This window comes from Triplophysa rosa, linkage group LG2 (genome assembly GCF_024868665.1).
Source record: "Triplophysa rosa linkage group LG2, Trosa_1v2, whole genome shotgun sequence".
In the NCBI taxonomy this organism is placed as follows: domain Eukaryota; kingdom Metazoa; phylum Chordata; class Actinopteri; order Cypriniformes; family Nemacheilidae; genus Triplophysa; species Triplophysa rosa.
The window spans coordinates 28,711,522-28,727,004 of NC_079891.1; the positions used below are offsets into that span (position 1 = coordinate 28,711,522).

Sequence of the window (15,483 nt, forward strand, 5' to 3'; positions counted from 1 at the left end):
CCAATTATTCCATCGATTAATTGAGAATTCGGATAATAATTACATTTTCTTTATTAAATACAATACTAAATATACAAGAGAAAATAATACAGGTCTCTTAAAATGAACAACTAATTTGTTTCCTTTTTGAAAAATTTACATTTTTATTGCCTAAATTGCATACATTAATAACTGTGAAAACTAAACACATTTAGTACATTCCATTGCCATATTACATTCAAAATGCAATATAATAAAACAATTTAAATAAGAAACATAAATAGAAAGAATAATTTCAAAGGTACACAACTAACTTTTAGTTTACCTAAATTAGTTTTAATTTTCAAAGTTCCGTTTTTTTTTTGTTTACTATTAAATAGTAATATATTTGTCCACATAAAACTACTGTTAACCACTTTTATTTTGGCAGGTCGTCGGAAGACACTTATTTTTTAGTGTGTGTTTGATAGCTTCACATAGCTTCAATCAGTAAAATGTTCTTAAATAAACTCTCAGAGCAACTCTGGAGATAAAGTTCATGTGTTCATGTCCTCATACAGCGCAGACACAGACAAATCCATGAGAACCACGTGTGTAGCACGTTAAATTGTGCAGTTCATTCACTCAGACACACAGAACAGCCAGATGGCATGTTTAAATAACAGGATTATTTAGTCATATGGACTCATGGACTCAATGCAGCCGGAAAACAAGTTTCACTCGCAAAATAGACTAAAACGAAGTAGCGGTGCGCCATTGATTAACGTCACACAGAAACAAGCACAACAACAAACGCACTTAACTTCACAAAAAAATTTTTTTTTAGAATTACCCCTAGTTTACATGGCTTCATACAGTATTGCGATTAAAACCGGCGTATATGTTACTTCGATTATGCTTACTGCGATTATGAGCTTAATCACATTGTTTAAATAGAATGATTGCGTTTACATGAGGTAAAGTGTATTTGGCAGTATTGCCAAAATCCTATTATAATCGCATTATGAGGGTGCATGTAAATGTAGTCATTGTAAAAAGACTTATAGCATGAAAATACACATGAAAACTGTTTAGTATAACCTTGATTAACCTTGATAATAACCTTGATTTTTTATCGCATAAAAAAGGTTTTAAAAAATGTAACTTTTCCTAAATGTATGAACAAATATTACTGTTGTATTGCTTAAAGGTGAATATGAACTTGTTTTCTTTGCAGCATTTGAGGTCAAATACAAATGCAGAGCATCTTTTCTGTGTTTTTTACCTGGCTCTCCAGTTTAATTTTCTACAAATAAATGCAAATAGAAACAATATTTTCTATTTGAAATTTGGTATAAATATTTCACAGAATAAAGCAAAAATTATCATTCAGAAAAACTGAAAACATTTTGAATGGTCTTTTAATCTTTCCCGCGGCTTTATATTAAATATATACAACACACAGACACACACGCACATATCGGGCCCTATTTTCACGATCTAAGCGCATGGTTTAAAGCACACGGCATAGGTGCACTCAGGGCATGTCCGAATCCACTTTTGCTAATTTAACGACAGAAAATGGTCGTTTAGACGCATGGTCTGAACAGGTTGTCCCGATTCCGATTAATGAGTAATGGGTGTTTTTAGGCGTAACGTGCAGTAAACCAGTCTCATCTCTCATTCCCTTTAAGAGCCAGTTGCGCTCGCGCTATGGCAGATTCGCTACTTACACGGCGGAATTTGCAAGAGCAAAGACCGGACGCTTCTCTAGAGAGGAAACGCATTTGCTCGTGCTTGAGGTTAAAGCGCGTGGGCAGATCATCTGCATGACAAGCCGGATTTTTATCTTTATGTACACAATAATAATCTTTTACATTGTAATCCATTCATTTTTTATATTTGGCATGTTTGCGCACAATAGGGCCCATCATGTTTATATGAAGTTTATTTATTTTTTCGAAAATATGTGACAAAATAGCATATTTGAGTGGTGAATCAGTTCATTGGAGAAACAGTTTGGAACTGATTCACAGATATGAATTGATCTTATAAACTTTAACAGCTTTTTTGCTTGTAAAAATTAAATCAAACGCAATTTAAATGTGTATGTATTATTTGTTATCAACTATGACCACATACAGTAATATATACAGAACATTGGTTCTTATTTTACATCTGCTTCATCCCTCAATTCGCGCATCATCTGTTACCTCATACACAAACACACATCACAAATCCATTACAAAGTAGTGTTAGTGTGTTAGCACTCGCAACACATCCGTATGTCGACCCTTCGTGTTCATCATCACAACCTTAGCTTGTAACTGCTGCCTGTTGCACCGGGCAACAGTTGTCATGGCAATGAATACCTCATAATGATGGGAAATGCAGGCTGCTGATTGGACAGTGAGAGAATGTTACTTCCTGCAAGAGAAACTGGGCATTACAGATTTATGCTGTCTGATGTGCGTCTAGCCAGCAGGTTTCCAGGGATGACGCATACACGGAGGAGACAGAACAAAATAAACACATAATTGCAATGCGATACTGACCGCAACAGTTGAAAATCGCAGTGACGTACAGTGAAATAGCGAAACGTAGTTTTTGTTGTCGAGTGAGAGATGTTATATCCTTTAGATTATAAAGTAATTGTAATTGTTTAAGATTGAAGGGCGAAGCTGTCTGCTGTTGAACCACTGGTAATTTTTGTTTTGCTTGTTCTTTTTTACTGGGCTGGCATCATAAACACCCATCCACCCACACACGTTCTCTCTCTCTCATGTTCTTTTCTCTCATGTTTTTCCACCCCCTCCTCCCCTGTCGCTCTGTAGGAGGCACAGACCACTGTCATCCATAATGTAGTGGATGGGATTAAGGTACCCCCTCCAACCCCCTCTTTCCCACCATTCGTCCTGTTTGATCTGCATCCCCACAACGCATTTGTGCTAACGTGACACACTGACATCATCTGAGTGTACGTGATGGCTGCATGAATGACCCTTCTAAAGTTTCTTGCATTGTTTTTAATATTACACTAATAACAGGTGTTGCCTTCTAACAAAACATGCAAATGAGCATACTTGATTTAAAGGAGACCTGTTTAATAGTAATTTCATTAATGATCTAGATGATGGGAAATGATACTTGACACATCAGATGTTTGCAGCATGAGGCTGCAGAGCAACAGTTGGAAATGTGTGTCATGATAAGAATATTAAACCTGCTGGATCAGATCTCTGTGTTCATGAAGACTGAGACGCAGAGACCTCTTGTGGTGGGAATTGAAGGTGCAGCTATTAAAGCAAACTGCTTTAGCTTTAAAGGTGAAGTGTGTACTATTAAGTATTTACTCCTGTCTTTTAAAAAGGGTTTTATTTACTTACAAAAAGTACAAACACAAATGCTGCTTTGAGTTGGAACTCCTTATTGTGAGTGTTTTTGGGGTCAAATATTATTTAGATTTTTATATTGTCATAATATATTAATATATAATGTTTCTATTATGTTTTATTAATTAGAGATACACCGATATATCGTCCAATTATCGGTAACGGCCGATAAAAGGTATTTTTGACACTAACAGCCGATAGTTAAAAACAGCCGATGATCAGGGCCGATATATGCTGTCAATCAAAAGAGGACAGGAAAATGCAATGAATTTGTGCTCTGCATATAGAAAATGTTAAGAAACATCACCAGTTTGATGTTTACTATTAATAGTCATTATATGAAATAATAACATTCAGAAAGTTAAGAAATATTAATTTAATCTTCTAAATGCAGTTATCACTCTGAATAATTGCTGTCGGTATCTGTGAAGAAATTTATAATTGGAGCATCTTTAATTATAATATTTATATTATTATAATGTTTTTGCTATTTTGTTTGTCAGCTACTGGCACAGGATGACATGAGGATACATAAATTGTGCTTGTTATTTATACACACAGAAATATGCTGAGGTTGTACTTAAATGAGGTCATCTTATTATGGAAAGGATGAACGAAATTAAACTCAAATGTACCAGAAATGTAGAGACAAGAGGGCGTAGAAAGGAATAAGGCCAGTATCCAATGACGTCACTTGTCCCACTAGGAAGAGTTTGAGTTTCTCAGATGAGATCTGCACCAAGATCTTCTGCCGTTGGTTCTGTTCTTTTCGATCCGACCATTTCTCCACATTTGACAGTTTCTTAGTACAGGTATAATAAGGTCTATAGGTCGGTGATGGAATAAGAGAACAAAAGCCTTTTCAGGAGCATCTTATAATATTGTCCCACATACAGATGGCCTATTTACAGCTGGAGCTGATGTCCTTGCTGACCGTTACGGTTACGTTGTGACAGGTGCACTCTCCTGTTTCCCAGGTGACCATGGTCTCCTCCCCCTCAGTAGGTAGCATTCAGAAGGTAGTATTTAAGTAGAAGAAGGTAGTATTCTTCCTCAGAGCTGTAGCATTAAGCAATAAGATACAAGCAGGCATGCTATATATTGTAAATATACAGTACAGTACTTATAAAAGTGTGCTCATGTGTTCAATATGGTGTTTGAGCGTGACAAATATAACAAGTGTGATTTAATTGTCTTGCCGACGCTGCCATCCATCAGGGAACGGTTAATTGTGTGTGTGATCTCCAGTGCTCTGCTGTTGAGATGATAATTTATGTTGTGTGTCCGCGTGTGAGGACTTTGGCACTAGTTGGTGTTCTTTCAACGAAATGTTAATGCATTGCCTAACTGTGATCTGTGATTATCTCAGGAGTCGTCGGATAGCAGTAATGCCACAGTGGAGGACGAGGAAATGAAGGGTAAGAATCAATGATCCGTGTTCAGCTTTCATACACACAACAAAATACAGCAACTCTGCAAAATGGATTACAGCCAGTGGTTCTCAACTAGTGGGTGGCGGCCCAAAAATAAGTGCGTTTAGAATAGGTCATAAAGAGTTGAATGTTAAAAATGTTAAAACATTTTTCAATGTACAATGCAACGGCATTTAGGATAACAGCTTTTTCTGCATTTAGTAACCAAATGTTTTCCTGTTCAGTATTGATTATCATTATAGTAATATTTTCTTCTGTAGGCCTATGCAGTTTATGAATAAAGATTTGATATGAATAAAGATTGAAAATTTGTTAACTTTAGCACAGTAAGCAAGTTTATTGTAAACACGTCCGATGTACCAGTTGAGAACCACCAATCATAACTGTAGTGAAGTCACGCCAAACTCTTAAAGGGACAGTTCACCCCAAAATAAAAATTCTGTCATCATTTACTCACCCTCAAGTTGTTCCAAACCTGTATTAATTTGTTACGATGAACACAGAGAAAAGATATTTGGAAGAATGCTTGTTACCAAACAGTTCTTGGCCACCATTGACTACCATAGTAGGAAGAATTGCGATGGTGGTCAAAAGTGCCCCAGAACTGTTTGCTTTCCTACATTCTTCAAAATATCTTCTTTTGTGTTCAACAGAACAAATTTATAAAGCAAATTTTCCTACTATGGTAGTCAATGGTGGCCAAGAACTGTTTGGTTACAAGCATTTTTACAAAACCTTTCTCTGTGTTCATCAGAACAAAGAAATTTAGACAGATGTAGAACAAGTGGAGGGTGAGTAAAGGAAGAACTGTCCCTCTAAGCTGAAGAATTTAATACAAGGTTTTGGGTTGACCCTTTTCTTTACACTTCTGGGCTCAGAAATGGTTCTGTGTTGGTCCTGTTCTGCTTTCTGTGTCTGTGTGAGTGTCTCTTGCCCAGAACGAAGCAAGGGCATCTTGTGCTATATTTAACCCTAGTGGGAAACAGAGACCCTGGCTATTTGAGAGCATGTGTGCGTGTCTGTTTGACTTTGTGTGTGTGTTGGAGGAGGAACTTGCTGCCAAATTTCTCGGCAGACTGTGTGCATGACAGGAGCGTGATGTCGTCTTGTCGCGATCACACAAAAGAGTCGGTGAGAAGTGTGTGTGTGTTACTTTTAGGTGGAAATATATGGCTGCTTGTGAAATTGTTGCGATGAAATATTGTGACGCAGATGCAAGTGCAAGTTATAACAGCCACTGTGGTGTGTTGAGAAGCACTTTTGTTTGAAGAACAGTTGGTGGAATAGATCGCTTTGTGACAACTGTGTAAATGTGTATTTTGGAGTAAGTTCAGTTTACTGTTTAAACTGTTTTTGAGGCAACATAGTTATTGTCAATATACATCTACATTACATTTATTTATTTGGCAGACGCTTTTATCCAAAGCGACTTATAAGTAGGAGAGCATATAAACATTTTGTCAACACGCTAAACAGTACCGTTAGTTGACAGTATACTTTCTATGGAGTTCATGGTGCTTCTTTTGTCTAATTTTTCATTTTAGTTTTTTCACATTTTGATTGACTTTGTTGATTCACGTTAGTGTATCATGTTTTATCATATTCATTGTTCTGTTTCATTGTCGGTTGTTATTTTTTGTCCTGTATTTGTTTTACATCATTCATTTATAGTCATTGTAGTTTTTCCAAGCCCTGATAATAATAGCAGTGAATGGACAGATGTAACCTTACTTATTATAAATGTAAATAAAAACAAGATCCAAACCTTCACATGATGATTATGACGCATCTGGCTCCCGCAGGAATCTTTAGAATAGTGACTGAATTTTTTTTTGATTGACATCAGTTTGACTTTTGCTTTCTCTCATGATTGTCTATTTTGGGGGCATGTCACAGGAAAGGTTGTAGATAACAGTTCAGTTCAGTCAAACGCCAGCTCCCAGCCTGACCCCGCCCACACACCTCTAGGCCCCTCCCCTGCTGTGTTCAGTAAGTGCGATTATTATGCCATCATTTGCCTTGTGTATGCATATGTTCAATAAAGATTAGCGTAATCATTTTAAGTCTTAATTACTAAATTCGGCCAATAAATTACTAAATGATTGCTATTAATGAAGATGCACGTACGTGAATCCCAGAATTACACATAACTCACTGACTCTTCCAAACTAAACATTGCAACATATGGATCATCTTCCAAAGTAACACAAGAATCGTTAAGGAATAATCTAACTTAAAGGGATAATTCACCCAAAAATGAAACTTCTGTCATTATTTACACACCTTCCTGTCATTTCACACTGTATGATATTTTGAAGAATGTCTGCAAACGAAAATCGTTGGTCCCCATTGACTTGGTTTTGTGTCCATACAATAGAAGTCAATGGGGACCAACGGTTTTTGGTTACTAAGATTCATCAAAATATCTTTTGTGTTTTGCAGAAGAAAGTAAGTCATACAGGTTTAAGATGTCAGAGGGTAAGTAAATGATGAATTTGGTTCATTTTTGTGTCTGGGTGAACTATCCCTTTAAGTTTATTACATGGTTCCCACCCCTAGCAGTTTTCAATATCTTTTCCATTTAAGCATCCTCAGTTGTTTAGTCACAGGACCGGTATCACTGTTACCTGTTCTTTTCTAAGCCTAATTTCTCTCTGTTATTTCTGTCCTGCTTGATTCTGGGCCCACAGCTGCCACTAAGTTCACTGATCTGCTGGGTGCGGTTCGGCGGGGCCCGGGGCCGGCATCTGATATTGAGGGGGGAAACACAACCACTCCCGCTGCTGTTTCTGCCCCCTCCGCTCCCCAAACCCCTAACATTCCCACACAGAGTAAGTCCACTAAGGACCAGATAAAGCGCAAGACAATTCAGGCACTTCAATTCAACATAAAACTATATAAAAACAACCAATTTTGCTTCTGTAGTCTTGACAAGATATTCAGTGAGAAAAAGGTCGGATTGGACCTGATTTTATCTATTGGAAATTGATAGTGTGCACTTTAAGATTGGAAATGCAAACAAATACCTAACAAAATCAAAATGGTAGTTTTGTGGGGCTTCAAATTCATTTCTTTCTTCTGCAGAACACAAATGAAGATATTTTAAAGAACGATGATAACCAAACAACATTGCACCCCATTGACTTCCATTGTATGGACACAAAACCGTTTCTCAAAATATCTTCTTTTGTGTTCCACAGAAGACAGAGTCATATACAGTTTTTAAACCACATGAGGGTGAATAAATAGCAGATTTTTTATTTAGCCACCTGTTTCTCCACGTTGATCACCTTTTTTTCCTTTCAACTGTCTCTCTCGTCTGTCTCTCTTGTATTTTCATCATCAAACTCCAGTGTCACGTTTGACAGATCTAGTTGGCAGTGTGCGCAGAAGTTCAGCCCCCCAGACTGACAGTGAGCCACCGGCCCCCAGCAGACCCCTTCCAGCCCCTGCCCCTGTATCTGCTCCATCCCACCCCTCCCCTGTCCCTTCCCAGTCCTCCTCAACCCCCCTACCATCAACACATTGTGAGTATAGCGTGTGATGTCAGCGTCTCTGCTAACATGAGCAGCACACCAGCATGAGGAGTTTGGTTGGAAGTGATGTTTAGACAGGCATCAGATTAAAATGTATACAGCGTACAGGGCTCAACAACGAGGACGGACCTAAACCATTTTTAGCTAGCTTGCAAAACTCATCGATCAGTGTAATGTTATTGTTACATCCTGTGTTTGTTGTTCATGCGTGTGCATTGCAAATTTAAACATTTGTTTTTTTCGTTTGTCATACCTGTATATAGGTTGTCAGTGAATTTAAATTGGTGACATACTAACAAGTTAACAGATTTTCTTGAAATTGTGAGAAATCTTTTGAAATGAGAGTCAGAAAGTGTCAATTTAATCACCACATGTTATCAAATTTTGAGTTTGATAGCATATGAAAAGTCCTTTTTGTTGAGCCTTGAGTGTGGGTTTTTAAAGAAGTGGTTACTTATAAAAACCTGATGTCTTTGAATTGTGGTGCCTTTAAAAATTTGGTTGTATTTTAACCTTCTGTTATTTGAGATGCGGCATTCAGAGTCGTGTGAATAAAATCTGGAAATGAAATGGTGTGTCTAATGTAGGTGGCTGAAATCTGTCTGAGTGGATGTTCGGACAACCTGTTTTTAATTCCCATGCTCTCGCCCTGTTTGATGCTGCAGCTTTTGTGAATTGATGCAGAACGACACAAAGATTAAACAGGAATATTAATTTACAGAAAGGATCTTCTCCCCCTGCATTGGTGTGCTTTAAAAGACAAGTTTACTTACCATGAATGGACTTCCTGTATGAGAGGGTTTCAAAAAGTTGTCTTGTGTTAACACAGGCCTTTCTCCTTTTCTCAGCGCGCAAACAGGAGATAATCAAAATCACCGAACAGCTTATTGAGGGCATCAACAATGGGGACTTTGAAGCCTATGCGTAAGTTTGTGTGGGTGAGCGAGAGAGGAATGTATTTTCTATTTTACCCACTAGACAGTTAAAACAACACAACATGATACTAAAACAAGTGGATTTAAATCTTTTTAGGAAAATCTGTGATCCTGGGCTTACCTGTTTTGAGCCAGAGGCCTTGGGAAATTTGGTGGAAGGGATGGACTTTCACAGATTCTACTTTGAGAACTGTAAGTTGAGTCGAAATTTTGTTGGTTAGATATTTCTCTTAAATGTCCAGTTTGTGAAATTTAGCGGCATCTAGCGGTGAGGTTGCAAATTGCAACCAATGGCTCACTTCACTCCTCCCTTTCGAAGCACTATGGTGGCTGACACATGGCAAAGATGTTGTCAAGTTTTTGCTTCTTTCCCGAAGGAGATAACACATTTACGAAATGCACTCTGTAAAGCAGTTTTCTGTAGAAACAACATGGCGAATTCCATGCAAGGGGACCCGCGGTGTATGTAGATAGAAATAGCTCATTCTAAGGTAATAAAAACATATCGCTTCATTATGTAAGGCGTTTATACACCTCTGAAGACATAGTTATGTATATTATATTGCATTTCTGTCTATAGATCCTCCTAAATATCATACATTGCACCTTTAACGTGAATGAATAAACAAGACTGTGTTACCCTGTTGCTTCTAAAGTTTGACTGTTTCACTCTCTGGCACAGTGCTGTCCAAGAACAGTAAGCCCATCCACACCACCATCCTCAATCCTCACGTGCACCTGATTGGGGAAGACGCCGCCTGCATCGCCTACATCCGCCTCACGCAGTACGTGGATGGGCAGGGCCGGCCACGCAGCACCCAATCAGAAGAGACGAGAGTGTGGCATCGCCGGGACTCCAAATGGCAGAATGTCCATTTCCACTGTTCGGGAGCTCCAGCCGCTCCTTTACAGTGAAGGTACTTTTCTATTATTTATTTTATCATTCATTAAGGTTAGCAAGTACACACACGGCTAACAATATCTTTTCACAGGTTGTAGCCACATCTGACAAGAGTGCCCAGCCAGAAATGGAGAGTGCAAGAGAGGGAGAGAGAGGGGGAAAGTTGGAGAGAGGGATGAAGAAAAGCAAACCCATTGATGGGTGGCTGCGAGTCTACAGTCCCTGCCCCTCCCACACTGGGCCCAGCCCCCGCACCTGTCAATCACCTCACCTACCAATCACATTTGCGTCGCCACCCCATCAACTTTACCCCTCACTCTCAGTCCCCCTGTACGTTTTCTCCTTTGCCGAGGCTCCCCCCATTGTGCACATGTGCTGTGTGGAGTTAGACAGTCTTTGATTATTAAGGATGTTTAAAGCCTCAGCAAATCGTCTGTGAAACGCTTTCCGTCGCACCTTCCCAGTGTGAATAACGACCTTCGTTACATTGATTCGCCGTCCTCACTTACCGTGTGTAGATTTTCGATATTATTGTTATGATTATGATTATGATTGTTATTACTGTTGTTATTAGTATTAATACAAAAGCAATTGTACGTGTCACTTATACCACTCATATTCTGGATGCCAATGATTTTTAATTTACGTAAGACGTTTATTTCTGGACATTTTTGGAGAGCATGAATTTTTCAGTATATCCACAGTGGCTGTTTCTATGACGATACGGAGAGATATCGGCCGCCGTTTATGTACAGGCTTTTCGATGTGATTCATAATTGAAAGCTCAAGCTCACATACAACAAATGTGTCCGTCCATGTGTGTTCAATCGTCGGTGGACATGCATTGTCTGTGTGTGTGAATGTTCGGGGCAGAGCCTACCCGAGCCTGATCTAGAACTTTTGGGGTCTTCCTTTTTTATTTACGACTCTATTTCTCTTTCTGATTTGTGACACAGATCGCAACTTTAGTACTAGTTAGTATTGCGATTTAAAAATTCTCGTATGTTTTTTCGTTGGTTAGGAAAGCTCATGCGCAGATCGTCTTAAGATCGACGGTTTAAAGCCATACCTCAGTTGATTATGCCAATGCCATTGTATCTGATTAATGTTTTCCAGGACTCTGACGTCTGTGTACGGAGAGATGCTAATATCCAATGAGATCATTAGTTGAGAAGTTTAATCTCAAACGGCGCTTCTACATTTCTGATTTGTAGTCATGGTGTAGGTTTAGAATTACTGGAGGTCGTTAACGTTGTAGGGATGTGATCATTTGGTAAAGACTGTACCTCTGGATTTACTAAACCAAATTTTGGTGGTTTTAGCTGACAAAGTTGCATATGGTCTTGAGTTGTTTTGCTTTTATAAACGACATTTATATTTCTGTCGTGACATACGGTGTTGAATATTATCGATATTACTCGAGTAATATCTAGTTCTATCTTTGAGAGTTTATATAGGCTATATTTTTGTTTGTTGTCAGTGTGTGAGACGCTTTAAAGGAGGGCGTGATTTTACATGAAGAAAATGTGTTACCCTCGATCATTTTTCAAGTGTGTTTACACTTCGGATGGGCAAAGTGCAAGGTGTTTAAAACTCTTTAGTAGAATGATGTGAAGAAGCTCTTATTCGAAAGGGGCAGCAATAGTTTTATATTTTAGATGATGGCAAGAAATAGCTAAACGAAACGAAAGCGATCTTCTATACGTCACACCTCATGCAACTTTGTGCTGATTTATGTCTACTTTTGAAGAGAGAACATCATTCTGATGTCACGTGACTATTGCATCAACCTTGGCAGGAATGACCCAGGAGACCCATGTACTGTTTGTGTCCTCAGGTCGTATTTATTTATTTGAATACTTTAACGCAACTTCTTACGTGCTTCTTAATTTCATTTGCGTTTCGTTTGCACACTTGGTCTCATTTTTTAACACTCGTTCGTTTTAAGCCACGTCATATCGACGATGACTACTGATTTTTTATTACTAGTATTTGAAAAAAAAAACAGTCTAAAGCGCCTTTAAAGTATTTATCTCAAACCAAGTGACCCCTCGTGGCACGTTGACACGCTTGTCTGCTTGTATGACACCTGTGTTTCGTTCTTGGATGTTTTGTCTGAGACGAAGTGATGCAAGCATTCACGTTTGTTTATGAAAGTGATCAAAGTTCCACACCTGTCTGCTCACTAAAATAGACAAAACAAACAATAAAGACAGCATGTAAAAAGTGTACTGTTCTCTGTGTTTAGCAATGGAAAATAAACATGTTACGAGTGAAAGTGCACATACCTATTAAAACAAGACAGTATTGAAAGTGCAGTTTACTTGCATTTCAGCTGGAATATCTTTGCATGACAGTCACTTGAACACTAGGTTTGGTGTTATTTCTCTTTTTGATTTTCTATTGAATGCTGGTTTTCCTAAACCTTTCTCTTATCTATTTTACCAGCTTTGTTAAGTGCACATAATATTTTTGTTCCAAGATGACGCTGACAATGGCAGTGAAAATGTGGATGATATTATGGAAATGGTGATATTTCTACGGCATGCTTTTGTATTAAGCTCATTGTTGTCGACGCAGGGTGACTGATATTTATATTAACAACTATAAGATTTCTCATTAGTATGAGACTGCTTGACTTCAGAGAAGCACTTGCAATATTAGAGGAACATGCATGGGATAGTTAACTTCAAGATCAAATTTATTCGTCTGCTGTCGGCAGTGATGTCTTACTGCTGTCTGTGCTCTGCAAACAACACCTGCATGGAAATTTTCCTACTGTTATCGGGGGTTTTATGACAAACCTGAAGCGTCCAGGCTCTCCCGAACTAAGCGGTAAAATCCACCTGCACTTACAGCACCGGACTGTTTTCATTTCACTCGTATCACTGCTCAAATGGAAACAGTACTGAATAGTTTCTCTGAGGTTGAGTCTTCTCACAGTAGCCCTCTGTTAGATTTGTTTTTCTGTATAAGATAACATTCTCTTTGATTTTTGATGATTCTTACTCTTGTTATTGCTCTATTCTCAAACATGCTATGTGTATTCCCAGACTTAAACAGATGTGTTCAGAAGTTATAAATAAATGAGATTTAAATACTGAAGAATCTTTTGCATTTTCTTTTTTCCAAATTAAAAACATTCGGATTAATAAGGTTCCTATGATCATGACCATTTTTATGGTGAATATGTACTTTTACTATTCCATATTTCTTGTTAAGAATTTGCTAGTTTGCTCATTCATAATTGTTAATGAAAATAAAAATTGTAACCAATGCAACATTGCATGTTTAATACAGTCAAGTAAACTGGTTTCCAATAAATGACACTGTAAAAAGCAATATGAAAAATAACATAAATATCACATTCTTCATGGTCCATAACATAAGAGGTATCAATGTCACAATCAAACATTCAGTAAAAAAAACGTCAGGCCAGTTTAACTAATCTCTCACTGGCCTCCCAAAGTTTTTTTGCAACTCCAGCATCTCTAGCAAATCCTCTCAGAGTGGCCGGCCGACAGTCTGTGAAGTATCCCCCATTGTGTGGAAGAACCTCATCCGATACTGTGCAATACACGACCGTCTGTGCGCCGGCCTCACAGGAAACAAAAAACATGAACATCACCACCTGCATCAGGATCCGGAACAGAACTGAGAAATGGCAGGTCCAATTACTCTGAACGTAACCTGAATGACACAGGAGAAAACAAACATTAAAAATTGTTTTGCGCGAGCATTTACATTTTTTTCAAGAAATAAAAAAATGTATATCTCACCAGGGTGGACAGAATATGCCGTCACTCCTTTCCCCTCCATCATGCGAGCCAGCTCCTGTGTGAAGTAAATATTGGCCAGCTTGCTGCGACAGTAGGTAAAAAACGGGAACAGGTTGTAGTTAAGATCCTGGAAGTCCAGCTTCTGGTACTTGTAGTTTGAGCAGGTGAGCGTTATCACCCTGCTGGGGGAGCTCTCTTTCAGCAGCGGGAGGAGGAGGTTGGTTAGTAAGAAATGGCCCAGGTGATTCACACCAAAACACATGGAGAAATTGTCATCAGTCCAGTCCAGGACGCTAGGTATGCCTGAGAATAAAAACAGTGTTGAGTCAAGGACTTAAGCTTTTTAGCTCTGACAAATAGCCATGACATGGTACCAAATATCTTTTTTCTTTTTACTTCAAATCATGCAGCTTATTGAAAAGAAGCGTGTTCTTACTTTTCTAAGCAATCAAACTTACTAAAAAGGGAACCAAGCCATTTCTAGAGGCCAAACTGTTATAGAGACTTGCAGGGAAGCCTTTATCATTTTAAACAGTGTTTGGCCAGCGCTTTGACACCCTGATATCAATCACCTGCATTATTGATCAGAATATCAAGGCGCTTCTCCTGCTGTAAGAAGCTTTTACTGAAGTATCGTATGGATTTCATATTGGCCAGGTCCACTTCCATATAACGAACATTTAAGTTGTGGCTCCTGGATTTGATCTCTTGAACAGCCTTCCTCGCTTTTTCTTCATCTCTGCAGGCGATGATGACCCGGGCACCTCGCAAAGCCAGTGCTACAGCTGTTTCCTTCCCTATACCAGAGTTCCCACCTGAAACACAAATTAAGATTTTATTTAATATAGAGGAAATTTAGATGAAGAGATTTTGATTCACACTACTCAAACAAACCCCTGCTGAAAACAAAACAAATTGTAATGGTTTAATCCCATTATGAACCATGAGCTATAGGATATTAATAGCAATGAAAAACAGTACAGAATAACGATTTATATTTAATGTGATGCAAGGAACTGTGGCAGACATGGACGCTCAATGACACACAATGGTTATGAATGAATGAATGACCCTAAAGATGTTACTATGTAGCCAGCCAAATCAATGAACCCAAGACTCACTCACCAGTGATAAGAACCGTTCTTCCATCTAGTCGCGTCACATCCATGCAGTACATCCTTCGTTTCATCCATTTTAACACCAAAAAGCACACAAGTGCCGATAATATGAAGTATAACATAAACATGATCTGCTAGCTTAGCCAGTTAACGCAAAACTAACCTTCTTACTGCCAATACAGCATTCAATAAAACTGTTCCCATAAAATACGGAATTTATCCATTCGGAACAATTGTGCTATTAAAAGTCAGGGGTCGTACATTTAAAATAAACGTTAAGTGACACCAAAGCTTGTTATTAGCAGATAGCTGAACCTGGTACTGTGGTCAATAAGCTTGTTCGACTTAATGCGGCGCACGAGCAGAACGACCAAAGTACCGCGATAGCGAGATTTTCATAACATCCGGGCCACTAGGGGGCGCAGGAGCTG

The 15,483-nt window shown here is 38.5% G+C and overlaps 2 protein-coding genes across 26 annotated transcripts in view; one reads left to right on the top strand and one right to left on the bottom strand.

The window, feature by feature from the left end:
* The window catches only part of camk2b1 (calcium/calmodulin-dependent protein kinase (CaM kinase) II beta 1), a 56,729-nt gene extending 43,475 nt beyond the window's left edge, over positions 1-13,254 (top strand). For 6 of the 25 annotated variants that reach the window (XM_057326995.1, XM_057326974.1, XM_057327007.1 and 3 more), the window contains 8 exons: positions 4,720-4,768; positions 6,680-6,772; positions 7,474-7,614; positions 8,137-8,310; positions 9,168-9,243; positions 9,352-9,446; positions 9,937-10,171; positions 10,247-13,250. In XM_057326995.1, coding sequence (XP_057182978.1) covers positions 4,720-4,768; positions 6,680-6,772; positions 7,474-7,614; positions 8,137-8,310; positions 9,168-9,243; positions 9,352-9,446; positions 9,937-10,169 — 861 coding nt within the window. In that variant the 3' untranslated portion in view covers positions 10,170-10,171; positions 10,247-13,250. Of the gene's footprint in view, positions 1-4,719; positions 4,769-6,679; positions 6,773-7,473; positions 7,615-8,136; positions 8,311-9,167; positions 9,244-9,351; positions 9,447-9,936; positions 10,172-10,246 lie in introns of all 25 variants that reach the window. The other 19 variants (XM_057327085.1, XM_057327092.1, XM_057327100.1 and 16 more) reach the window with 9 other exon arrangements.
* Positions 13,255-13,421: 167 nt separating this feature from the next.
* si:dkey-174n20.1 (uncharacterized protein LOC796174 homolog) lies at positions 13,422-15,408 on the bottom strand. Its single transcript, XM_057327223.1, has 4 exons — positions 15,060-15,408; positions 14,507-14,749; positions 13,935-14,237; positions 13,422-13,845 (listed from the first exon to the last, which is right to left on the bottom strand). The coding sequence occupies exons 1-4, from the start codon at positions 15,178-15,180 to the stop codon at positions 13,586-13,588; spliced, it is 927 nt and encodes a 308-aa protein (XP_057183206.1). The 5' UTR covers positions 15,181-15,408; the 3' UTR covers positions 13,422-13,585.
* Positions 15,409-15,483: the final 75 nt, after the last annotated feature.